The sequence below is a fragment of the Vicugna pacos genome, chromosome 2 (assembly GCF_048564905.1).
Source record: "Vicugna pacos chromosome 2, VicPac4, whole genome shotgun sequence".
Lineage (NCBI taxonomy): Eukaryota > Metazoa > Chordata > Mammalia > Artiodactyla > Camelidae > Vicugna > Vicugna pacos.
The window spans coordinates 94384294-94410964 of NC_132988.1; the positions used below are offsets into that span (position 1 = coordinate 94384294).

A 26671-nucleotide genomic window follows, 5' to 3' on the forward strand; every position below is an offset into this window, starting at 1 on the left:
CAGCTCAGACCCAGAGGGCTCTCAGGGAGGACAACACATCCAGAAGGGCCAGGATCAGCATGTAAGCCAGGAGCTGCCACTGCCAGGGACAGCTTCCCTGTCCATGCCTCTTTGAGCATTTGGCTCACTGTCAGTTCACCAAACTGCTTCTAGAAAAAACTGAGTAAGCAGTTGGCTAAACTAATATTTCAGTTCGTGTATAAATTTCAAAAACCAGGTTATCCCCAAATCTAATTATCCAGACTTACAAAGGATAAGTATTTCACAAATTAATAACAATAGTAAAGAGGGAGTATCTTCCAAAAAGATTGTGTTGAAATATATTACTTGAAATTTATATATATATACATATGTATACACATATATACATATATATACACACATATATACATATATATACACATATATATATATAAAACCTTTGGGGGCCTCTTTTATACATATTAACTGTTTTTACCACATTGAAAAGGTGTCTGCACAACCCCGAGGGAGGGGGATAAAAATTAGACAGGATAGAAGACAGATTCTCTTTGCTTCCCCCTGATGACTCCAAAGGCTAATAGGGACTAAAATAAGGATTTTCTCCTGAGAAAAAAATTATTCAATATAAAAATATTTGGATTCATGCATAAATCCAAAAGCAATTCACAGAGAATCTTCACTCAAAAAAGCAAATTTTCTTTTAAACACACAGTTCAGACTGGGGATGTGCAGGAGGTTTGAGAATATTTTACCGTGAAGAGCATAGTTCGATTTTCCTCAATATCCGTCGGCTGCACAATATTGTGTCCACTAATTAGGTGGTTCTCAATGTCGTTTTCCTCAAAAGAGCTGAAAAAACTACTACTTCGCAGGCTTGCATCTTGAAACTCCTTCCTGAAGGCCAGGGAGCGCAGCCCAGGCTGGGAGAAGGACTTGCGCATCGGCCGCGGGCCCTGCTCGGCATCAGCAGCCGGCTGCAGCACAGACCGGAATTTATCCGAGAAGGAAAAGCCTCCGGCGGGGGCGGGGGCGGGGGCGGGGGGCGCAGTCTCCCAGCCCCGGGAGCTGCCGCAGACGTGGCTGAAGCCCTCGATGCATTCGTCGATCAGGGCGGGCGGGGCCTTCCGGTGCGCCACCGCCACGCGGCCGCAGAACAGCACCTCGAACTTCTTGGCGAAGGTGTCATCAAACTCCGACGGGCAACGGAGCTCCTCCTGGCGGGCGATCTTCCCGGCCTGTCGGATGGAGCTGATGATCTCAGGCACCTGGCGGGAAAGGAAGGAGCGTTACTTGGAACAGGCGGCGGTGGGTACCACACAGGGCCCGCATCGGCAAGGAGCCAACGCCGCGCTCTGCCCGACCTCACACTGCGTATTCCATCGCAAGGTCCTGAAGGAGCATCCCACGCAGAACCTGGGACCATGAGAGGGAAATGTTCAACTTTCACAGAGATCAAAAGGGGAATGATACTTATTAAGCACCTCTTACACGCCCAGGCTATGCTAGAGGGTTCCCATGCCCAACACCCCATAAGCTTAAGCGACTAACCTTGAGACCCACAGCCCAACGTGGCAAACCCTGGATTCAAATCCAGCCTGGTCCCCCCACTCCAAAGCCAGAGGCCCTCTCTGGAGATGTTGTCACCCCCATAGAGGTCCATCTGTCACCAAAACATGCAGTTACTTCTAGATCTCATGGCAGCACATTAAGGCTTCACAATAAATGATGGGATGAGGGTAACAAGACTGAAATTATCTTACAAAACACTTCTAATCATAACATCATTATTTTCTCTACTGACAACTGACAATTTATTATTCCTCAGTCCTATACTTCCTAATAGTGGAAGAGTGCCGACTACACAGTGAGGAGGTTTTAATTAAGGGGTAAGCAACCATGACAGTATCATTATCACAGCAACACACTGGGGCTTCTTTCCTGTGAGCTACTAAAGCCTTTGGTCCCTAATGTAATGTCATGATGAAGAGAACTAGCAAAAGGGCCCCGTGTGCTACTGTCAGCCCTACTGCTACACCCTCTCATTATCAGCTTCTGACCAGATGCTTCAAAGCCACGCAGAGATGAACGAGCGTCTGTGCAATCACCTGGGTGGTGTGCAGCCACAGTGCTGACCCACGAGAGGCACCGATTCAGTCTCCATAAGGAAGGGACCAGTTTTCCTTGTGCCCTAACACCCAAAGCAATTTTTCCTTTCCTCTGTAAGAAAATCCAGTTTAAGACCCAATTCCCATTGGCCCAATGTCTTTTTTAACAGCATTATAGAGGGAAAAGAAAACTAAACCCCTTTTCAATTCAGGTCAAAGATCAACCTGGGGAAGTGGTTTTTGTAGATTTTAAAAGGAAAGCTTATATTCTGTGTTCCTAACATAATCCCCAAAGACCCAATGACACAAAAGATTTTTCTCTGTCATTTCATATCAACACCCTTAAAGACAATCTCTGCCATAAAGATTAAGATATGGCCTCTCAAAGTATTTTACCATACAAAGAGTCAAAATATCTTTAGGCATATTTTTTATTTAAAAAAATTAATTCCTAAAACATAAGACCTAACACACTAAGCCAGAGTCTCCACATCAAGCATCCACCTGTACTGAGTATTTGCTTGTGCTGCAGCTCATTCCTCTCCTGACTGGTAATTATACATCCTGCGGAGGCCTAAAAATTATTCACCAATATAAAAGAAGACAGGACAGAAGAGAGGGAAAGTCTAGGTTTCATTCACACCTTTGCCAATCAGTCACTACAAGACTTTGGCAAGAACAGCCTCAGTTTCTCTGAGGACAAAAAATGCTTATCAATGTTTCAGGTAAAAGTCGGTTCTGTGAGGGTAAAGAATAATGCCTTTTTCAAAAAACAGAACCAATTTGGGGGGACGGTATAGCTCAGTGGCAGAGTGCATGCCTAGCATGCATAAGGTCCTGGGTTCAATCCTCAGTGACTCCATTAAAGATAAATAAATAAGACCCTAACTACCTCCCTCCCAAAATAATAAAAAAAAAATAAAAAGTTTTTAAAATATATAACCAATTTATGCAAGTATAAAACCTTGCAGGTTTTCTGAGCAAGTGTGTGAAATTATTTTATCTGGCAAGAGTCACATAAATCTTCCTAATTATTAACCCCACTATGAATAGAAGAAAATTTAAAGCTTACTCAGTCTTTCAAGGCTTCTTAAAATAACTGATATTTCTATATGCTAGGTCTTCCGCTGCATCCGAAGTAACAGTGTCTTTCATTGTGTGCAGTCATGTAAATTTATGGTGATTCAGTAATAAAAGGTACAGACACAAGCAAGACACAAAGTAGAGAACGTGACTTCCCTGGCTTCACAGGGTCCGAAGAGGCCACTAAAGAGGACGTCGTACCTTGGCTACAGCTGAGCTGTGGTGTATTTTTCCAATCACCGATGTCCCCTGTACTTTCCTCAGAACCTTCAAAAGACATGCTTTAGTCAAAGACCAGTGCCTCCCTCTCCTTGCTCTGGTGAGTTGTGTGAATATGGGTATAAAGGAGATAACTGGGGTTAAAAAAAAAAAATCATAGGAATCCTGTTAAGAATATAACAACTTCAGAATATCTGAAGGCCTATTGCCACACATAGTTTCAACAATAAATGGTAAACAGTTGAAAACCTAATTTTTTAAAAAACGTTTCTGTAAGGCATTTAAGTACACTAGGGGATTAAAAAGTGAGCTCCATTTGTGCCTAAGTTTGTTAAACTTTGATAGCTTAGTTTCCTTTACCAGGACAGACCTGGGGCACTATTTTTTGGAAAATGAAGGTATAATGTCCACTTGTGATGGAATCATGAATTTTCTATCCTCTATAACTCTGTCCTGGACTCACCCACACTGTTGTTGTTACATAAGGGAACTGGCTCATTTGTTCATTTTCTTTCCCAGCGTTTTCCTATGTCTGACTGGTTGCCAGGAGGGTAGGATTCAGAAGACTGAGATGAACACCAGGCAGCCCTGGCTGGGAAGGGAATGTGGCCAGAGGGAGGTTTAGTCAGAATCCTTTACAGTCACCAAGATGGGGTCTGGCGGGAACAAGCACTAAAGATGGAGAGAGAGGCTGCGGGAAAGATTCTGGAAGACAGACGAACAAGACTTGGCGCCTACCTGGATGGGGGCGCTGTCGGCATGAAGACTGCACGGAGCCCCCTGGGCTCTGGCTTTGGCTTTGTTAGTAGAGAACACAGAGGCAGTGGGTTTGGGGAGACATCCCAATGAGCTCCGCTCCTGTCCATGTTGAGGACAGCCAGGAGGATGTGTAAGTAACAGTATCTGGTAGACAGATGGACCAGCAGGCCTGGAGGTCAAGGCAGGAGATCTAGACTGGACACTAGCGGCCCAGATACGCACATACACAGACAGGAGGTGGCTGATGCCTTGGGAACAGAAACAGGAAAGTAAGTGAGGGGCAAAGGTGTGACACTGATACACCAACATTTCAGGTATAATGAAACTGAGCAATCCAGGCCAAGAAGGAGAAGGCAGCAGGTGAGGATGACGTCAGAGATGCCAAGGGGAGCAAGCACTCTCTCTTCAAGAAAGGAAGAGGTGGCCTCTGAGAATAACATGGGCTGAGATGTGTCTGCTGGAGCCGCAGCTCACAGCCAGATGTAAACACCAACGGGGTGCCAGCACTGACCCTCCAAAGTCAGCAAACAACTGAAAGATGTCTCAAGGTGAAACTTCAGTCTATGAGAACATATACTTCAAGTTACAATGTTTACTGCAAATACAGACCCTTTTAGGGCAAACACACTGAGTCAGTGGAGTTTTATTCCCACTGATACGATCAGGGAACTTTCAACAAAATCTTTTTTTAGTTTAGTCACAGCAATAATATCCGCGTCATTTATGACTGCAGATAAGCAGATCAAGTAAATCAAAACTACAGCAAAAACAAGAACCTGAAAAGCACTTTGCTGGGGTAAATTCAATAGGGGTTTGAGATTTGGTTTTATTTCCTTTTACAATGGGAATCACACCAAAAATGTTAAGTAAAATGAATCACCAATAATGAAGAAATAGGCCCCGTTTAGACATATCGAAAGGTTACTAAACTGCTCTACTGTTGACCTATTTGAGGTTATGCTAAAGTTCAATTTTAAACTCAATCTGCACTTATTTCACAACCAAAATGAGTTTCTTTGCATTCACACACAAACAAATGTACAGTATAGTATGAACTTACTATAGCAGGCTTGAGTGAATATCGTTTTATAAGTAGCCAGAAAATGATACTCTAAGAGAATTAGAAATACTCATTTCTGTAAATAAAGTCCTTACTTAACATTTGGGTCAAGTTTCTTTTTAAGGACTCGGGGATTTTAAAGGATTATAAACACGCTGCAAGTATAATTTTTTTCACAAGGACTTGGGAAAGAGCTCCTGAAACAGCCTTTTGAATGGAAGGTCATTTTACTACATTTACACTTTTGTTTTGCTGCCAACTAGTAACAAATTAATACTAAATCAATCTAGAGCAGCCCATACTTGTATTTAAAACTCTAGCATTTCTCCTTGTTATTTAAAATTAAAACATTCCAAAACTGCGAAAATACAGCAAGCCACGCTGTGCTTTGTCTGATGCATGAAATGTTCTGTCGCTGTCAGGAGTTAAAAACAAGCACTTCAAACAGAAAATAATCATTCAACATAATTACTTTCCAGAAGGAACAGACTTGTGTTTTGTTTTTGTTGGTAATGAGTGGTTATTTCTATTTGTTGGTCAGAAACAAGGTAAATAGGGGAAGAAAACAAAATTAAACCAAGTGTCTCCTCACTTTATCTTACATGCCTTGAATTTCATACAAAACACCTAAATATCTTTTGACTGATGCTCGACACTTAAATTATTTAATGAGAATAAAACAGCTGTCTGACGCTATCTAGATAAGACATATGAGCATTCAGGTTACCCTGGAAGGTTCAGCCTGCTGAGACTGGATTCAACAGGAAGAAATGAACATGCCTCATACCATGAGTGAGCCGCCTGACCCATTAGAGGGTCACAGTGTAGGAAGTAAGAGACACTCCTAAAAATGTGGTTTCCAACATAATGGGACAGACGCTAGACCACATGCAGGAGCCCAGCGACAACGTGTGCTAGAGAAGGCTGGTCCTGAGCAGAGGTCTGTTTTGTCCTGCTGGGCGCTTACAATCAGCTAAAAGTTCAGCCTGACGTGTTACACCTTCCCAGAAGAGTGATCAGATGTGCTGTGAGCTGGCTAGGGACGTGCCTGGCACAGAAGAAGTGCCAACGACTGTGGGCGCCTGGCACAGGCCACATGCCCCCCTTCCTGACTGCCTCATCTTCTACCCCTGGGTCTTGATCTTTCATCACACGTAGAACAGAAGTAGTAGTATTCGGCCCCCCTAGTTCTGAACAGGCAAACTGGATAAATTCTTAGTAGCTTTTAACCCCACGGAAAGATGCGCTGCAAACTCAAAACCCAGCATCATGCTCTAAAACTATCTGTTGAAAGGTTCACTAAACTTCTGGCCAAACCAACACTCTTCTACAAAATGAGACTAAAAGCCAACACAAGACGTGATTTAACAGTTGCAGGAGCTAACAAAAGGTGGGAGAAGAAAGGAAGAGTGGGAGGAAATACCACAGGTAAGAGTATGAAATTACTTTGTCAATTTTCTAAAGCCATTTTTAAATATTCTGAATGGCCAGCATAAATATTGACAGAAATCACTGGATGGGCAACCTGGGAACATAAGTCCTCAAAGTCCAACCCTCTTCATTTAATGCACTGATTCGCAACTCAAGTGTGGCTGCACATTAGAATCGCCAGTAGTTCTAAAACCGAGTGACCTGCCCGCCTCAGTCTGGTTGGAGGTGGGGCCAGGCATCTGCCGTTTTCAGAAGTGCCCGGCGGCTCTAAAGGGCAGAATCCCGGATTTATCACCTGTCCTTCGTTGCGCCCCAAGGTAAGGAATGCACTCCTCACCCTGCCCACCACACCATTACACCCAAAACCTCCTCGATTATGAAGGCCCCAGGCAAGCTGTGAACAGCAGCAAGGCAGCCCCACAGCACAGGTGCAGACGCTGCTCACAGCAGAGATGAACAAACTGGTGAAGACAAAAACACAGACAAGCCACACTGATACTTGATAAGCTATTTATATCACTTAAGGGAGAATTTGATTTGTCAATAAATTTGCTGCATTTCAAAGGTCTTATATATTAAACATGTAACAGCAAATGTCTTACAAGAAATGCTACTCTATAATTTTGATCAAAGTTTACTTCAAAATAATCTCTCCAGTATTAAGAAACACAAATATAATGTACCAGTTATGCTACATAATCTCTACAAAGGGACACTGGGGTCCCTCTTCTACAAGGCAGAGAACTAAAAACATGTGAATGTGCCATTAAACAAAGCGCTGGTTCCTTCTCCAGGACACATGCCAGTTTTTATAAATGATGTCCTTATGAAATATTGTCACTGAAGGAGAGATCTTCAATATAGGAATAATTTGATCACACAGTGTACTTTTACAAATAAAACAGTGAAAAACCAGCTAGGTGTTACCTAAAATCATCCAGGACCAAACACGTCAAAACTTGTTAAAATTGATTTCCAAGCTCACAAGTGCTCATATTCAAATCAATCATTTCAGAGGAAACACTTAAAGGAGAACATGGACCTTCCATCAGGTGGCAGACACACGAGTCCTTTTCACCTGTTCTCATTTATGCGTCAAAACGAAAGTCCTGGAGACTCCCTGAGCACCTACCACCCCAGTGCCTGAGGAATGAGAATGAACAAGCTATCCCGCACGCAACAACATGGGTAAATACAAGTACGCTGAGTGAAAGCAACACATGTAAAAGAATCACGTGGTATGATTCCATTTTATCAAACTTCAAAAACAGGAGAAACTAAACTATAACAATAGGAGTCAGAATAGGGATTATCTCTGGAGGAGGGGGACTTGGAGGGGGCCCGTGGGGGGTCCTGGACTACTGTTTATTGGCCTGTGTGCTGGCTGTACAAGATTATTCAAACTGTGAAGTCACTGGGTACATGATTTATGCAGAGTGGGAAGTAACTGTAATGACATATAATACGAAAGGACTAAGAGGGCTCCATAACATGGGTAATCTGCAAAGCATCTATACAACGCCACACGTGTAGGTCTAAGTGTGCCTCTCAGAGATGACTTTGCCTCTCTTGGAAGGTCATTTTCTACCCCTGCACCGGGCCCCACGTCTGCAGTGGGACTGCTGCCAGTCCTCTGTGACAAGGGCTGCTGGCATATCATGTGGCCTTGCCCTCCCTCTGGGATTCACGGCCCTCCTTCGCTTACCTGTAAGCAGAACCCACCTCATTGGAAAACCCAGCAAAGGAATTTTTGGGGTTTCAACAAAATGGTCAAGGGCAGGACTTATTTCTTCAGCAAAAGAGTAAGGCTTTCCTCCCCCAGAGGAACTGAAAGGGCAAAGGAGAACGCCCTGTGCCCAATGCTGGGCCCTCAGCCACGGCCACAAGAAATTGTCGTCCCCACGGAGGCTGCACTCGTATCTCAGAACCCAGGCCACTCTGCACGAAGCCACCAAGAACCCCACACATGCCCCGCAAACTCCAGGGAGGCGACTGCTCACTGCCGGAGCACACGGTCCAGTCCTGTTAAGCAAATCTGAACTTACTTCTGTACAAAGGGCAAGACCCTCGGCCCGAGGACAACCAGCCCCGGGCAGTATCTCACCGTCCCACTCTGTGGACTCAGAACATACTGAATGGAATCAGTTTATCAGAATCAAGGCAGCCACTGGAGAATGCACGCTTTGCTCTCGTATTCTTCCCCACCCCCACCCCCACCCCCTCTCCCGCCTTGTTCTAAGGGGAAGATAAAGCATGTGTTTCTCTCTCTGGGACCCTCCCTCGCATATACACCCCACCCCACCCCGTCCCTGGGGCCTCCGCTCCCAGCCAGCACCAGCCAAGTTGCCTCTAGGCCAACCGGGCTGCCACCTCTAGGCTGGACAGAAAGGTCATTTTATGACGAAGATGTCACAGGAAGGCTGCTCCTGGGCAGAGGGGATAGAAAAGAGGAACACCTTGCCCCCACCCCTGACTGCTTCTGGGGCCAAGGTCAGGCCCTCCTCCTGGGCCCCAGCAAGAGCACGCCGCCTGCCTGCAACGTCTCGCCTTGGTGCGAAAGGCCAACCTCAAGAACCAAGGAGCAACAAGTACTAACAGTCCTGCCACTTTTCAATAATCCCACTTCCTTCTTAAAAGCAGCAGAATGTATTCTTTACTCATCTTTTATTTCCAATACTAAGTCTAACACACATCCACATAAAAGAAAAACACAGAAACATATAAAGTTAAACTTGCCCATAATCCCATGCCCAGAAATATCACAGCTAAGAATTTTGTTTTTCTTACCTGTGGTTCTAGACGGTAGTTCCCTTTACTAAGAAAAACAATGGGATCCCAGTGTTTTACGACTAACTTTTATCCTCATGGGCATATTGTAAACCTATCACAGAACCATCTCATTGCTTCCCAATAACCACAGCATCCATTCCATTCACTGCAAACACTGTACACAATGGAAACACAAAAAAAACAAAGTTTTTATTTAACCTATTCAGAATCATGCTAGCTGCCATGAACTCTACTCAATCTAAAGCCATTCTGGCAAACGTGTGATGAGCATCCCAAACTTTGCAACTCTGCCTAGACCCCTGGCTGTGTTTAGAGTGTGGAAGGTGTTTGTGTGCAGATCCGGGAGAGGAGGTGAGTGGGAGAAATGAGAGTGAACCCAGGACTGCTTACTAGACCAGAGAGAAACATTCTTCATCCGAAGGGAGAGGGGGCATCTGGGAGCAGAAACAGAATTACCTTTAAAAAGACAGAGATACTCCTGATGCTGGTCACAACCATCAGGAAAACTGCTGCCCCAGCTGAATCCATGAACCTACGACACTGACAGCTGGGATGGGGACTTCTGTCACGACTGCCAGACTAAGTTCCTAACTCGGCCGCTTTGTTTGCATGTCTGAGCAAGACACCCGGCTCCTTAGAACCTCAGCACTCTTCTTCCATCAAAATGGGGTATTACTGGCTACCTTGTAGGTTGTTTTGAGGATTAAATTAAACAACGAATGTGAAAGTTGTTAGTACAGAGCCTAGCCATAAATGTTGTGACCTTCACATTTGCAGAGTAAGAAAAGGTCCACTCTATTAAAGACAGCACCTAAAGGCAACAAGCTTACTGTTATTCCAACTGCCTTTCAGTACAGAACTGGTAATACACGACGAAAATTTACTCCATATCAGCCAGGCACAGATAATGCCAACCACGTTTTTTAAAATGTGACTGAATTTCCAAATACCCTGTGGGCCACAGAACCCTCCCCCACCTCAACGCCACCCCAAATTCCCAGCAACCTCGAATACAGAAGAGCAGGAGAGCTCCAATTCAGATGGAGCTGGGGAAAGAGAACATGCCCTTATCCTTCCACCTGCCAGGCCTGAGGCGTCACAAGGCCCACAGAACAGAGTGAAAACCATTACCTTACAAAACTACATGGGTCTCCCTGGGTAGCAAACAGTTTCTAAGGCACATTCAGGACAGCCTACAAATTCAGTGCATAAGACACCTAACTGCTCGAACGTCAGCTCTAAGAGAGCAGAAGCGTTGTCTATTTGGTTCAATGACGTAGCCCGGAGTGCCTAGGACAGTGCCTGGCATACGCAAGTATTGAACAAATGTGCTCAATGTGTGAATGATTACACCTGAAAATGAAAATTTAGTGATTTCAAGGTTTTTAAGTGATAAGAAATATCTCAAGTAGACCTTGGAAGAGAAACCATGATAAATCTGTAAACTCTCTTAACACAATGCCAGCCCATAGTATGCATGCAACAGATATTTGCAGAAGGAACAAATGTTTTAAAAATAGCAAACCAGAAACACTGAGACTAAATCCTTTCAGATTAGAAGATTTTTCTAGACAGCTGAAGGCTGTCCCTTTAAGCGCCTATGCTATTTTTAACCATTTCTGGATGGGAATCACTTAGCGTATTTTTTCAAAGGCTACAGAGAATGTAGTTTAACTTTCTTTTTATGGCGAGCATACCTTACAATGACCACAAGAGCTATGGAGGCTGTGGCTGCTGCGGGCAAGGCTGCATGGGATTAGAAGGCATTTTACACACGAGATGTATCTCAGCTTTCAGTTACACACCCCAGGTTCCGACCAGCGCTCCCAGCAAACGTGGTTGGCGTACTCTCTCAAATGCCCCCAGGGTCCAAAGCAGAGGTTCCTAAACTTTTTGCGCCACGGACCCCCTCTGACAGATCCCTATGGTCCCTTCTCAGAATAAGATTTTTAAATGCCATAAAACAGAACACAAGGCAATCCAAGAGAATTATACCAAAAGGGAATTATCCAAACAATTATGATATAGCATTATGTGCTTAGTACCATGTTCAACAAGGTCTAGTGGCAAATCATATAACTATCGTAATTCAAAGTAATGATGCGCATATACGGTATTTTTGAGAAATGTGTAATAACTATAATGCAATTTGAAAATAACTGATTTTACTGTCATAGGAGCTGCTAATGCTACTAGGTTAGATGACTACATTCATAATTGAAGGAGATGTCAAGTTGCAGTTAAAAGGTTAGTAAAAATAAAGGTGTCATTTTTTTCCAAGTTCATGGACCCCATCCCTGACCCCTTACTTCCATCCTCAGACCCCAGGTTAAGGATCCCTGGACTCAAGTCGGTGGGGAGGGGGTGGAATCAGCTACAACTAAGTGAAAGATCAGACCACCACTACCGAATGTCATCTCTCTTGGGACCATGGTGTGTACATACTGCATATATTAATAATAAAGCAAAGCCATCCCACCATTCCAATGCAAATATAAATCCAACTGAAAACCGGAAAGCTGCCCCAGAAGAAGCCGTAGCCATCAAAGTCTACGTAGAGAAACTACAATGTAACCATGCAGTCAGTCAGGGAAGCAAAATTAAGTGGGTAAAACTCAAGTGTCCATTAGTTAGAATTATGGAATTAATCTCTACATAATGTCAATTCTTCATCAATATAAAAACATTACAGTGGGGAGGGTTAGCTCAAGTGATAGAGTATATGCTTAGAATGCATGAGGTCCTGGGTTCAATCCCCAGTACCTCCTCTAAAATTAAATTAAACCTAATTACCTCTCTCACCCCCACCAAAATAAACTACTACTAATAATTAAATGATAAAAACATTACAACTCTTTTCAAGTACTTACAAATACTTGATTTAAGTCTGATGTGACTTATCGCTGGGTTAGTCCTAGATAATGACAATTTAGTCTAATATACAAATAGATGGAAAATTATTTTCAACTATCAACTTATCTTACCACTGCCAATGGAAGATCAGAAAAATATGACAAAATAAATACCTTTGAATCTTCAATTATGGATGTAGTCATCATAATATCGTGTCTCAAGCACTCACGCCCCACTCACTTCCAACAGATTAAAAAAATATATATGTATGTTTGAAGAGCTCTTATTTCAACTACTTATTTTCAGCAAAAGAGATGCAATTTTAACCAGTGCTTATCACTAAAAAAGGTCTGGAAGGACTAACTGTGGTGTCTCTGATAGCAGAAACACGGTGGTTTGTTATTTTTACACATCAATGTTATTTTTCTATACTTACATACATTGCTTTTGCAATCTTTAAAAACAAGATTAACTTTTAAAAGAATATAGTTTTCTTAAACTAAGAAATTTTAGAGGTTACTGTCTACTGTTATTAGGTAAAGACTTCTGGGGCAAAATTATGTGGAGGGGAAAAAAAATCTTCATTTAAAATGTATGATAAATTATCTTCCATGTAGAAGTGAAATGGCATACATTTCTCAGTACCCCTAAATGCTTCTCTACCTAACATACAATAGCCTTTAAGTCATGGAACACAATCTAAAAAACAAACTTCAATATTCATAGAAACTAAAAACTTTAGATGACAGTCTAAAAGCAGTATTCAAGAGAATGCCCTTTCATATGCATGATTCCTTAAGATAAAAATTTCTAGCTTAAATAAAAATTGTGATAGTAAGAACTGGTCTACTTTATGAAGCTGACAGTTCGAACAAATTTAGACACACCATTAGCCTTCTCAATCAGATAAATACTCTTGCTACTTCCTAGGAATTGCAGTAAAATCAATCTAAAAACTATTACATTTGTGGACACAGTATGGAATCACCTTGACAACATCAATATTAATTTTTTTAAACACAAAATAATTTATAGCATAGGGCTACTCTTCGCATATATGATGCCTTTGTTCAAATTATTGAAGGCCAAAGCCCTGTCCTCCCCCACCTCGTAGACAAAAACTTACAGTGGCAATTATAAATCAATAAAAAATGTTAAAAAAAAAAAAAACAACTTACAGTGGCAGACATTGGTAAGCCAGATGCGGGCCGTATCTCAGCCCCTGCTTGCTCTGTTGGCTGGATGCCTTTGTGCAGTGTGCAACCTGCACAACATACCTAGCAGCCCAGTCACAGCCCTGTCACTAGCATCTGTGAGATCTATGGCGGTTTCCAGGAACATGCTAGAAATTTAAACTTACTAATGCATGAGTGCTAGACTCAACTGCCAGAAGGGGTATGTCTTCATAAATATCAATTATTTACAGTTTTAAATACTCCACCACCCTAGCTTTTATAGCATTAACTTCATATTTGAATAAAACCTATCACACATGTTCAAGAATCCGGAACTTCATTCAGATGAGTGGTACAGGTCTTCTCTCTCATATCATTTCAGTCCTCTTCTTGAAATAAACTATACTCACCAAGCAGCCATCCCTTTTCTTTAACTGTGACCAATAGGCACATCAGAACTTTGGCCAGTAAAGGATATTAGTTAGAATCGGTCTATTTTCCACTCAACACATTTCATGCTTTAGCTATACCAAGTGTAACAAGAACAATACTACTTGCTGGTCCTTGACTCTCTCAGAAGTTATAATAAATGTTAGATAACTTTAATAAATGTTTATGAAACTCAGACTGTATCCTCGCACAGAACACCTCAAAAGTAGAATTAAGTGGCAAATAGTTTCTTCCTGCTTTTAGATGAAGGAAATCAAAGAAAACACACAAGATAAAAATGAAACAGTATAAAGCTGCACATAGAAAGAAGTTGTCCAAATGTCAGCTCATATCCAGTGCCCAGCCCTCGGCTAACATTTCTCCTCCTTCCTGACCTGCCCACACTCTTAGTGTGTGAGAAAGAAAACCTGATCATGTCCAAACGCCAGCCCATCCCTCCACTGCCAGCTTCCCCATGACCACGTACATGCCACGTGTCACACTGAAGGGAGTAACTGCAATACTCAGATTACTTCCAGTTCCAAAATTGTACTGTGCTATACAAATAAACTGGCTAATAGACTGAAAATACAAAAAACAAGACCAAAAAAATCCCAATATCAGGAACACGGTGATATATATATAAATATACATAAAGTACTGTATGGAAGTTTAAAAAAAACAAAACTCTCAGCTGGGTAGGTACCCATGGGGTTGACTCAGCTTGCCAAAAGTTCATGTGAAAAAGATTTAAGGATTTTAGTTGACTATAAGCCCAGGATAAGCCAACAGAATGGCCTGGATACCAAAAGAATGAAAAAGGCACGGAGAGCCTACAGCAGTAGGAGAAATGTCATCCTTAACGTTAAAGGGGTCACGGCCTTGCTGTCCTTCCAGCTCATCAGGCCACACAAGTTTCATTCTCAGTTCTAGGCGACTTTAAAAAAAGACCCAATATGAGTTGAAAGGTGACTGCCAAGTCCATGAATGGAGAGTGGGGGCCAGAGCTGTGGGCTTGAGCTCAGCAGGGAAGACAGAAAACATGTCGCTGTCTTTGCAGATCTGTCCCAGGGCCTGAGCGCTCTCTCAAATGGGAAGGAAGGAAGGTGAGACACAAGTGAGTGTCTGCATTCTGCCTAGAGCACAGCCTCTCAGTTCGAGATGTGTAGACCGGCATGGACTCATGGGGACACCGAGCCTCCCTGGAGAAGGAGCAGGTCCACGCAGCTCAGACTGCCCAGTCCCCAGGTCTCCCCTTAAAGACAGGCACAGAGACACGCCTCCCGCAAGGGCCCCCTGAGAGGCAGCTCCACCAGGCAGGAGTCTGACAGCGTGGCTCCTCCTTCCCCCACTCCCACCCTCCAGGCTCCTCAACTGACCTCATCCTCACTAGACCAGATATTTTACAATCAGGAACATTCCTAGAGAACCAACACTGAAACCAAGGCTGACGAGATAAAGGCCAGCCAGGAGCTGCTGCTGGGAAGGAGTTCAAGGCTGGGGCCAGGGCAAGGGCTGGTGTGTGCCCAGAGGCTTCAGAGACTCCCTGACACTCAACCCGATCTACCCTCCACTGATTCTAAAACCATGGAACAAGCATTCCACCTCCCAAGTGGGAACTGTACTCCCTGAGTCCGAAAGACATTTTCAAAAGTGGGACTTCATCTTGGTTTACAAAGATAAGAGGGGGAAAAAAAGAAATAGAGATAAGCCCTAAGGGGAGGAAAGGGGTAAGGTAATCCTGTTAATGTAATTCCCTCCTTTACACCGTATTAGGAAAACACTTCTATTTCACAGACATCTCTGGCCAGGGATCTCATCCACTCCCCCAAAGCAAACAAAGATAATTCAATTCACATCTTAGCTCTGAATTCTTTCCTAAAAATTAAAAAATACATATTCCTAAAAAAAAAACCAAAACATAACTCAGATTCTAATCACCTCTTAAGAGTGACCCAGACTTTGGGCACCTTGACTTTAAAACATCCAAAACAAGCCCTAACACAGGGCTCTCTCAGTTGTTCCCTGAATGCCTTCCAGGTCACTAGTTTGAAAACCTGGGAAGTGGCTTCTACTCTTCTCTTCCCCAATTTTCGATAAGCTGTCAGGGTATGTAGTCTCTCACCAGGAGCTGAGCACCCCAAGCACTAGTCTGAGCCTGAACTTAAGTGAGACCACAGCAAGATCCCCGGACCCCATCCCACCCACCCAGGCCCTGCCCCTGGCTTCTCCCAGTATATATACCCACCCACCCCACTCTACACGGGCGGCCTCATCTCCCACAGTACAGCTGGGATGGCGTCAGCCTACCACTCACAAACTTTCTAGGGCTCCTTTCCAACCTCTACCAAAACACCACCTGCCCAGCCTGACCCACAGAGCCCGCCATGCTGGGGCGCCAATCACCTCTTCCCTGTGAATTCCCCAATTCACCAGCTTTGGCGGGAGGGAGGGCACTCAGCTCCACTCAGGTACACCCTGGGCTTCCTCTCAGCCGAACGTCCACCTCTGAGCCTCTGCTCCCGCTGCCGCTTCCATTTGCTCACCCTCTGGATGGGGCTCTCTACCCACCCATTTCTATTTATTTCATCAAGAAACAAAGCCTCAGGGGGCTGGAACGACAGGCATCCGGTCACAGGCCAGGCTGGACAGAACCCCACCTCCCCCTTCAGGGCTCTTTTTCTAGACCACGCCAGGTCCTCTTGATTTGCTTTTAATAGGGATGAAATACAGACTTCGGCTTGAAATTTCCTTATCAGACTAAAACCTCTAAGCCCACCAAAAAAAAAAAAAAAGGCACCAGTGCCCACATTTCCAGTGACTTGGGGGATTTCTCAGACTGACAGCCTCACCGGGTTTGCACTTCCCAGTTTAACTGGGAATATGATGTGGATTTGAAAGGTTCTGGCATCCAGCCTGGAGTCTGCCCATAAGGGCTTGAGAGCAGAGTCACTCCTGCCCGCACACAGAGGAGCCAGCTGGATCCACTGCCTGTTTATTCAATCAGGATTAAAGAAAAAAATTGTTAGATCTACAGAGCCCTAAAACCCACAGAGAAAGGTGCCCCAGGACACCAGAGGCTTTTCATAACACCTACATCCAAACATATCGCTGGCTCCCAATCGCAAAACAAAGTTTTCGAGAAGGAAAACATTTAAGGTAACAGCGCACAGCCGGTTCTGACTATCCCTGCTAACTGAAGTCAACGGTGAGACTGTTGAGTGGGAAGGCTGCTCAGAGGCTGAAGGCTCCCCGGCCCACCTGTCTGTGGAACTTCTGCGCAGGCGCCACTGCACACGCCCACCGTCCCCTCCGACAGGGCAGGGATTAAGTCCTACTCATCCTGGCATCTGTGCCCAAAGGGTCTGGCACAGATAAGAACCATGGTCAGTGTGTCCTGATCGACACTAACCTTGAAGGAGAAGCTGGCTTTCTTGTTCCAGAATGTCTGGAAATACCACAGGATTCCCCAAGCAGGGTGGTAATTGCAAAGTAATTAATACAGAGCTATGCTCTGGTGGTGGAGCACAATGAGCTCTTCCCCTGGGGGTAAAAATCCAGGGATGACAACTGCAACTAGTTTAAACACCACAGAATTGATAAACTCAAACCTTGATGTGATGTTCTTTCAGCTACGTTAAAATTGGGTGGTACTACCTTGAATGAAACTCCAGTGTACTCTAAATTCCCGTGTATCACCTTCAAACACTTTAAAATGTGGGAAAAGAATCCCTTCCATTCACCTAGAAACTGAGCAATATGGCTATTTTTGAAACGATAATTTAAGAGGGTTCTGACCATAGCAAAAGCATTAGCAATATTTCATGCTCATTATACAATGAATTTAGTAATAATCCACACACAAGGGGCCACAAACTCATTATTCATGGTTTTTGATTTGTGTTTCTGAAGTCAAATTTTACAATTAAAGTTCTAATATTTTAAATCTGGAAACTTACATGTGTAAGAAAAAAAAAAACCTGACACAATAGAGACCATCACAATAGGCATGTATAAATGTCCCTAAGCAAATATTGTCCCAAAGAGCTTACAATTTATTTTCACCTAATGACTGATTTCCACTGGGTCCACCCTGTCAAAAGAACTTCCGCAAAATACCATTTGGCTGATTCCCGGACTTCGGCGGGCCTACAGTTATGAACACTGCTAAACAAATAAACATCCTTCCTATTTTTAAAGTTTTCTAAAATTGGAGAATCTCCATCTTTGGTTGGCACACTATTTCCTGGACTTTAACAGTCCTGGCAGTGAAGAAATTCTTCACAGTATTTTGAGAAATGAAAGGACTTCAGAAACAGTTGAGCAGCTGCTCCCTATCTCTACTTTAGGGAAGGGGAAACCAAGGCAGAGCTGTAACCCTGAGCAAGGTCACACAGGAGACTGGGGGCAGGGGCCCGTGTAATTCTCTCTAACTCATTTTCCCCTTATCGCATCTAAATGACTTGTGGCCTGACGAAAGCATTTTGCTCTTGTTCTGTACTGCTGAACCAGGGCTTATGTTTAATTCATGTAGAACATGATAAAACAACAAAAAAAACTAAACATCATGGTGAGTGCTGGGTGATGCAACGAGCTCTGGAGTAAGAGCCAGGACACCTTGCTTTCATCTTAGCTGTGACTTTGGGGAAACCTCTTCACCTGGAGGACCCAATGTTTTCATCTTTCAAAAGAGGGGACAGAACTAATAAGCAACTGTGAAGGTCACCTCCACCCCTAACTGCAGTGAAGGTGAGGGTGATGGCTCACTCTTACTAAGTGCTCAGTCTGAGACAGGCACTGTTCTAAGTGCGTTTCGTGGATAAATCCTCAACAGCCTGGAAGATGGCTCTTGTGCTCATTCTGATGAACACATTCATGCTTAGAGAGAAGCAATGTGTCCAAGGTCACAACTCCACTAGGAACAGATGGAGAGGGGATCTGTCCCAGGCTGGTGGCTCCAGGGACTCTCTCTTCCTTATCAGAGGTGAACAATCTAAGACCGCCCTGACTTGCAGCAACAGATGTTCCAAACTGACAGCAAGCATCATGATCAATCAGCACAATGTCCTCATTTTTCAGATCAAAGGTCCAGGCCCAGGGAAGTTTAACTTGAAGCGTAAGTCAAGAAACTTAAGGGAAATACAAGGCTACATTCACCCCATTGTGCAGACACTCATCCTGAAGAGTGCTTGACAGTTTACTTCACTTACATCATCTCATGTGACACCCAAACAGGACTACCTGGTGGACAGCAGTGATCACCATTCTCAGAGCACCTAACCAAGGCTAAACCAGCCAACACAGGGCAAACCTGGGCCTCCAACCCACGCCTTTGCCCTCCTGTCTGGTGTCCTGTCACAGGCTGTAGCAGATGACCACTATGGCAGGACTCTCTGGAGTGGATTCTTGAAACAAAGAGCACTTTCTCAGGAAGCTGAATAACTACAAACATGGTTCCATGGTGCTTTGAAAAGAAAATCAGTTTATAAGTGCTAACTCTCTACAGCTCAAAAGGCAACAAGGAAAGTGAAAGCTCGGGCTTACGGTCACCTCAAAACTGACTTCTTTCAGTCTATCGTTTAACTGCCCTGACCTGCTCCAATCTTGACCCATCTTCTTTCAATCTTCCTGCAGGTGTGATTTTCCTCTTAGTTCCTGTTTTCTTCTCTCCTTAACCAAGAACATGATGAAATTCAGGCATTCAAAAAACGCCAGTTCCCCTTCTTGAGTAGCTTCAGTCTTACACACCTATTTTTGAAAGCCACTAAATGTTTTATATTTTACACTTCTCACCAATAGGAGGGGAAAAATGCTCAGCTTTTCAGCAGGAAAGGATAATTTTCTAAGTTCTGATCAGGCTTGTTTCATACCCTGAACATACTGTAATCCCTTTATTACAGAAATAACTTAAGTACAACGCATAAAAGGTGAATTTAGAACCAGGCAATTCGAGCTTTAATGTTAATAGCAGTGACAAGCTGCCTAACTTCTTCTAAACTTCAGTTTCTTCATACGCCTTTCCCGAAAAGGGGGAGGAAGGACTAACACCACTACTTCCGGGATTATCTGGAAGCTGACTGCTCCCGACACAATGGCTGGCACACATTAACTGCTCAAGTATCTAATCACCTCCTCCTTTCCGTAGCTGCGTTAACACTAATGTAATGTTCCCTCCTGTCCAATCCTTTTTGTAAGTGACGTTTCTCTGAGCAAACTCACTCTCCCTCGTGGGAGGAGAAGAGCTGCACCACACTCACCTGCACCTGCCCCGTCTCCCACGGGACGCCCTCCTGGGAACGGGAGCCCAGCACTGGGAGCGACGCCACCACACTGGACTTTGGTAACTTCCATTCATCCCTCAGGCCCTGGTTTCCTCCTGCACACACTCCACACAACTGGCCTGGCCTCCCAGGCTCCTGAGCGTTTATGACAACGACACCCTTCCCAGGTCAAGGGATTTCCACCCACCCCAACAGCCGTCTCACTTCATGCTTCCTTTCTGCGCCCATTTCCTTGCAGGCACCTTTACTCTGAAATGCACATGCCTACACTCAGACGGCTAAATATTCTGAAGAACAATATATTGACAGATATGCATGCTTTTAGTTTCAGTAAAATAATTCAGAGGGAAAGCACAAACAAATCAGCAGGGCAACATTACAAAGGTGTGCAAAACCCAGGGGTCTGGGACATTGGGTTTAAGATCTGCCACAACTAGCTACATGATATTTTTCAAATTAAGTCACCCATTGCCCTGGGACTCAGTATCCTCAGGCAGAAAAGAGAAAGTGGAATGACATTCTGGTTACACCAGAATGACCACCACGCTGGCCACAATTACTGACAGGTGTGCCCACGCCCTCGGGTGTGCCGGGGTGAAAGCTGTTCTTGATTCTGAACCTCCCTATATCCGGGGAATTTACTCAATATGATGAGCCTTTCCCAAGGTTAGAGATCACTGGTCTCAAAAACAAGGCACACAGAGTTAGAAAGCAACACAATAATTCTGAAACACGGTAGAAAACTACCAAGAGTATTTCCTAACTATTCTTTCTCATAATCCATCACATTGATGACCTACAACTCACCTTTCTTTAAAGATTTAGTGAGCTCAGATCTCCTCTCCTCTAAGTCTCCCCAACTCTTTGGCCGAGTGACTCCTGTGCATATATCTGTATTATCACACTAAATAAATTATCTTCACAGGGTCCCTCTCCCTGCTGAATCACAAGCTGCTCAAAGGCTCAGCCCGTGTCCTACTCCTCTCTGGATCCACAGCACCTACCACCACACATGTGCAAAGACCACAGACGAACTGCAAACTCAACCTTGTTTTAAATAGTTGACATTTGCAGATGGTCTTCATAATTTTTTACACAAATTTTAACATTATTCAATTTTAAAATAGGACCTATAAACAAGAGATAAATACAGAATACCTTATTAATTTTATAGATGAGAAAAGCTCAGCAAAGTTAACTTAGCCCAGCTCAGCTAAAGTGAGTGAACAAGACTTGTGAGTCTAATCCCACTGTAACACACAACAGATACAAAAATAATCTGCAGAAGTACCAAAGTGCACAAAAACTGAGGAAGTTCTTTTTCATTATGTCTTTCTTATAAATCTAACAAAATAGTGTAGACTGCTGGTTCATCTTTCTTCCATTAGCAAATTCAGAGGTAATAGAAATAATGGAAAAATGAAAGATACTTAACACTAGATTCACTTTTATGAATGTTCCTGAATACCAATGTATATTATGAAATAAAATTCAAAAAACTAATTTATTATTTCTATTCCTTAAAAAGGATCAAAAGAAAGGGACAGCTTCACATAATGTATCATTAGGGAAATGTAAATTAAAGCAATGAGATACCATGAAGTACCTATTCGAACGGCCACAATCTGGAACACTGACAAGACTAAATGCTGACAAGGATGCGTAGTAGCAGGAACTTGCTCATTCATTGCTGGTGGGAATGCAAAATGGTATGGCCACTTTGAAAAACAGTTTGGCAGCTGCTTACAAAACTCAACATATTCTTACCACAAGCTCTCCAGTCATTCTTCTTGATGTTCACCAAAAGGAGTTGAAAACGTTCTGTCCATACAAAGACCTGTACAAAGATGTTTACAGCAGCTTTATTCATAACTGCCAAAACCTGGAAGCAACTGAGATGTCCTTCTGTAGATGAGTGGATAAGCTCTGGTACATCCAGACAGTGTAATATTATTCAGTGCTAAATAGAAATGAGTGCTTAAGCCATGAAAAGACACTGGAGAAACTTACATGTTTACTAAGTGAAAGAAGCCAATCTGAAAAGTATGTATACTTTAAGGTTCCAACTAGATGACAGAGGATGTTTGGGGCAGTGAAGCTACTCAGTGCGATATTACAGATACATGCCCTTACGCATTTGTCCAAACACATAGGATGTACAATACCAAGAATGAACCACAGTGTTAACTATGGACTTCGGGTGATAATGATGTATCAATGCATAGTCATCAATTATGACAAATGTACCACACCTGGTTGGGGATACTGATAATAGTGGAGGCCGTGCATGTGTGGGAACTGAGATTAGATGGAAAACTTCTATACCTTCTGCTCAATTTTGCCATGAACCTAAAATTGCTCAAAAAATAAAGATCAGATTAGGGAATCTGTCTAGGGGAACAAACTATAATTCAGTTTTTTCTCATGATGAGATCTGCTCCAGGATCAGTGTTCTGTTGTGGATTAGGTGAGGCTTCTATCCCTGCTTTTCTCCCTTCTCTCTTAGTAAAACCAACGTGTGCCCAAGTTACTGCCACTCTATGTAACTCAAGAGCCCAAAGCCCAGAGAGAGGCTGCTGCCACTGCCGGACAAAAATGCCCCATGAAAAGTGCTGCTGAAATCCTGGTCAAAGCTATACCAACTTAGCAGAGGCAGCAAATTTTTCAAATTCAAGGAGTGGTTTCATTATGGCAAGTTCTTCCCTCTTTATTAAACTCAAACATTCACTAATTAAAGGTAATAAAAGTCTAGAGACCAAAAAAAAAGTTAATATATATTTTTAAATATTCCATCACATTAACCAGGGTCCCAGCTTCAGTGACAAACCAACATCAGACTGACTTTAAGCAAGACAGCAGGAGAACTGCCACCTACATACCAGCTACGGTCAGACTCACACCTCACAGCAAGGCTGCTGTGTACCAGTGAACAGGAGAGAAAGTCCAAGTGGTCAGAGGCACCCAAGGTGGGCTGGTCCAGTCTGCAGGAAGCCGCAAAGCTAAGCAAATAAGCCCAACGCCAGGACACAACTGTGCCTGAAAGCTGCGGTTAGAAGCAGCTGAGCACAGGACAAACCGTGCTTGTATTCAACACAGAAGGAGCGATTCGGCATCCAGTCATTTGCACCAATCTCAGACACTGGGTCACAACCATTTCAAAAGATAAAAAACAATTATATATCCAAGGTATCACTATCACCTCCTGCCTGAACCACACCAGCCTTCTAAATGGTCCCCTCTGCTTCCACGCAAAGTAGACATCACTCCTCTCTCTCAGGCCCACTGCACTTAAAAGCAAGTCCTGCACAGCCTGGCCCAGGTTACCCTCCCGACTCGGCCCATCTCTCCTCAGCAGCCTCCTTCCTGCTCTCTGCCAGGCCCATGGCCTCATTCCCTGCTGCTCCCTCTTCCTGCAACATGTCTAAGGCCCCTTACCACGCAGATGAAATGCCACCTCCTCGCCACCCCAGCCCCCAGTCACTCTCTACCAAACCAGCTTGTTAACTTTCCTAACACTCACCCCCCACACCTGCAATTACTTTGTTCATCTGTTTGCTTCCTTTTTTGCTGTCTCTTCTGCCTGGAATTTGAGCTCCATGAAAACAGGGACCTGGTCCTGCCTGTTTACTGCTCCATCTCGAGCTCCTCAAACAGTACCTGGCACACAGTAGGTGCTCAATAACTATATCTGTGTTGAACACATTTATTAAATGACGTGTTGAATGAATAATGACTATAAACCCATGTTTTAAGCAAGGCCAAAATAAGAAAAACCTAGCTTTACATAAGGTATTAACTAGTGACTGAGTAGAGTTTACAAAAGGATTCCTTTCCTAATGCATTTTTAAATATTTGACTTACAAAGCTTCAGTGCACACACTTTTTAGAAGCTAAACCTTTTGTGCAAAATGAACTAACTCCTTCAGGGCATGAACAGTGCCTGGTACACAGAAGGCACCCACTAAACATCTGCTGAATACATACACAAGCACTGGAAAATAACCTCATACAAAACTGCACCTGGATTTGAGAACACGTCAAATTTAGGTATATTTAGGTCCCATTTTCCATTCCATCTGATAAACTGACATATATATTTAAAATAGGCTAGTTTGAGATACTAGCAATACTCTCAGCCATTATCTTCACAGGCAGGTGCAGATCCAAGGAAATTCAGAAAGTTACCTGGCAGTTTTGTTGCCATTAGTCTTACCAACAAGTACATGGATGCACAGAAACAACAGAAATACTCAAAGCTGCCAGGTTGTTGGCGATATCTGTGGACTTAATACAAAAATCACAAAGACTGAGAAATTTGTTTTTATTTATACACTGTAATTTATGTAAAAACTCAAGTGTCCCCAATGAAAGACTAATCAAGCAACCACACCTCTATAAAACCGGGCCCCATTTTTGACAGAAGGTATATACCTGCCTTAAAGTTCCAGGACATGTCTAATTTTAAAAAGCATATCTTAATTTTTCTTTTAACAGATACTTTCTTTGAAATAAATTTCTTCCCTGTTTTGGCTTTATTCTTACACCATGAAATTACTTACTCGACATGTTCAATATTCACACACTATTAACGCATCACCCAAGAAAAACAAAGTCATGTCCACCTGCATCAAATGACACCCACTCCCCCTCCCCTTCTTCCTGACCAGGTGTTGAGCTGCAGTTTACACAAGTCAAAACAGAAATTAGATGTGCAAGTGTTTGTGTGAGGTGTGTGCTCATGTGTATTTGTGTGTTCCTGAAGGACCGTTCTAAAGTCTAACATAAATGCACTTTGAGAATATGCACATTGTGTGTATAATCTGTGCCTCTTGCTTCTACTTTTTAAAAATTTCCTAGTCTATAATGCAAAGTGTGTTAATGACTTGTCTCTTAACCGAACACCACAGAAAGCCACTCTTACAATCTGCAACCCCAAGAAATGAACTTTCAAAGAGTAACTTCATATTCTAAAAGTTCTCACATAATAACACATTGTCTACAAAAATCAATTACAGGATGCAATTTACAATAGCACCACACCTAGAAGAAATTAAATATAAATGAACTACACTCTTAAAAATTATGCTGACAGCTGATAGATAACTTTGCTCCAAAAACATTTCATAGTTTTTTTGTTGTTGTGCTGTAGTTTAAACAATTTTGGAATAGAATGATTCGCAACTCAGATCAAGTTAGCAACATGCTGTTCATTTACATGAACTTTTCAAAAGTACTGCCAGTTGGAGAAAGCTGACAACCCTTGTAAAAGTCCTTTTTTTTTTTTTTAAATAAAGATTTGGTCTGTTTTCACTGTCACCTCCGTAGGCCAGTGTAAACAAAAGTCCATCTCATTCCTATAGTGAAAAGCATCTTATTAAATATGTTTTAGGAAAGTAAATAAAACTACAAAACAGTACTAGAAGTTTTTTTAATTTACTTCTTGATTTTGGAATAAAACAACATAATGAATCTTTTTTTCCCCTCCCTTTGGCCTTACAGTATAGAAGTATAATATAAACGTAGATTCAAGTCCTCCACCTAGAATGAGTCAGTAAAATGTATTCAGGCAACATACCCTGCATTACATTTTATACTATGTACCATTTTAAAATTGTAGCATTATTTATAAAAGCCAACTAGCATCACTTCAAGCCAGAAAATCTGGACATTATTAATTTTTCTTCAGTACAAAACTACTTGATAACAACTCAAAACTTGTTTGAAAGTCATTCCACTTTACTACCACTGATGTTTCAGGAAATGATTCTGGTGAGGATGGAGAGATAGTACCTGTCTAGTAACTACTGTTATCTGGTTTCTGTGTCTCCATTTTATTATCACTTAAATGATAGGCAAAGCCTTATCTGTATCATAAAAAGGTATTTGTAAAAAATGCACTTTAAAACTCTAAAAAGCACAGCCTCATAACTAGAGACACCACCACCTAATTATTACTTGCAAAGGGTCACAGACGGGCTAACGGATTCTCTCCATACGAGTTTATTGCTCAACCAACCGGCCATATAACCAAGCCCTGCTAGGGCCCAGTGGGCGCGAGAAAGGGGCCCTGTTAACCCGCCGCCCTTAGAGGCTTCGAGAGCTGTATCATTCTAAACACACAAACACCTGGTACTCCGGGAGGGAACTAGTCTGTAGCTGCCTTCCCAAACTAGTGGGAACTCTAGAAATCCACTCCAGCATCGGAATTAGCCCGGACTTGTAACACTCAGATATTCTGAGGCGCCAATGTTCTGAAGAGAAAACTTTAAGGAAATACAAGGTAAAGAACTCACATTTAAAGTTCAGATGCCAAAACTTGCCCTTGGAAACCGAGGAATTAAAAACAAAAGACAGACACCCTCTAAGCGAGTTCAGCCTTTTGGCAACCTCGGTGTCCTATTCCAGACAACCGAGCACAAACCTGTATCCAGGAGGCGGACACGCAAGGTCCCGCCGCCGGGAAACATCCAGTGGTGAATCCACGGTGCGAGGGAGTCTGCCGGG

The 26671-nt window shown here is 43.0% G+C and overlaps 1 protein-coding gene across 3 annotated transcripts in view; it reads right to left on the bottom strand.

Moving 5' to 3' along the window:
• Positions 1-26671, bottom strand: part of TBC1D1 (TBC1 domain family member 1) — a 181187-nt gene that overhangs the window by 101034 nt on the left and 53482 nt on the right. For all 3 annotated transcript variants that reach the window (XM_015243989.3, XM_015243990.3, XM_072945268.1), the window contains exon 2: positions 735-1247. In XM_015243989.3, the coding sequence (XP_015099475.1) occupies positions 735-1247 (513 nt within the window). The remainder of the gene's footprint in view (positions 1-734; positions 1248-26671) is intronic.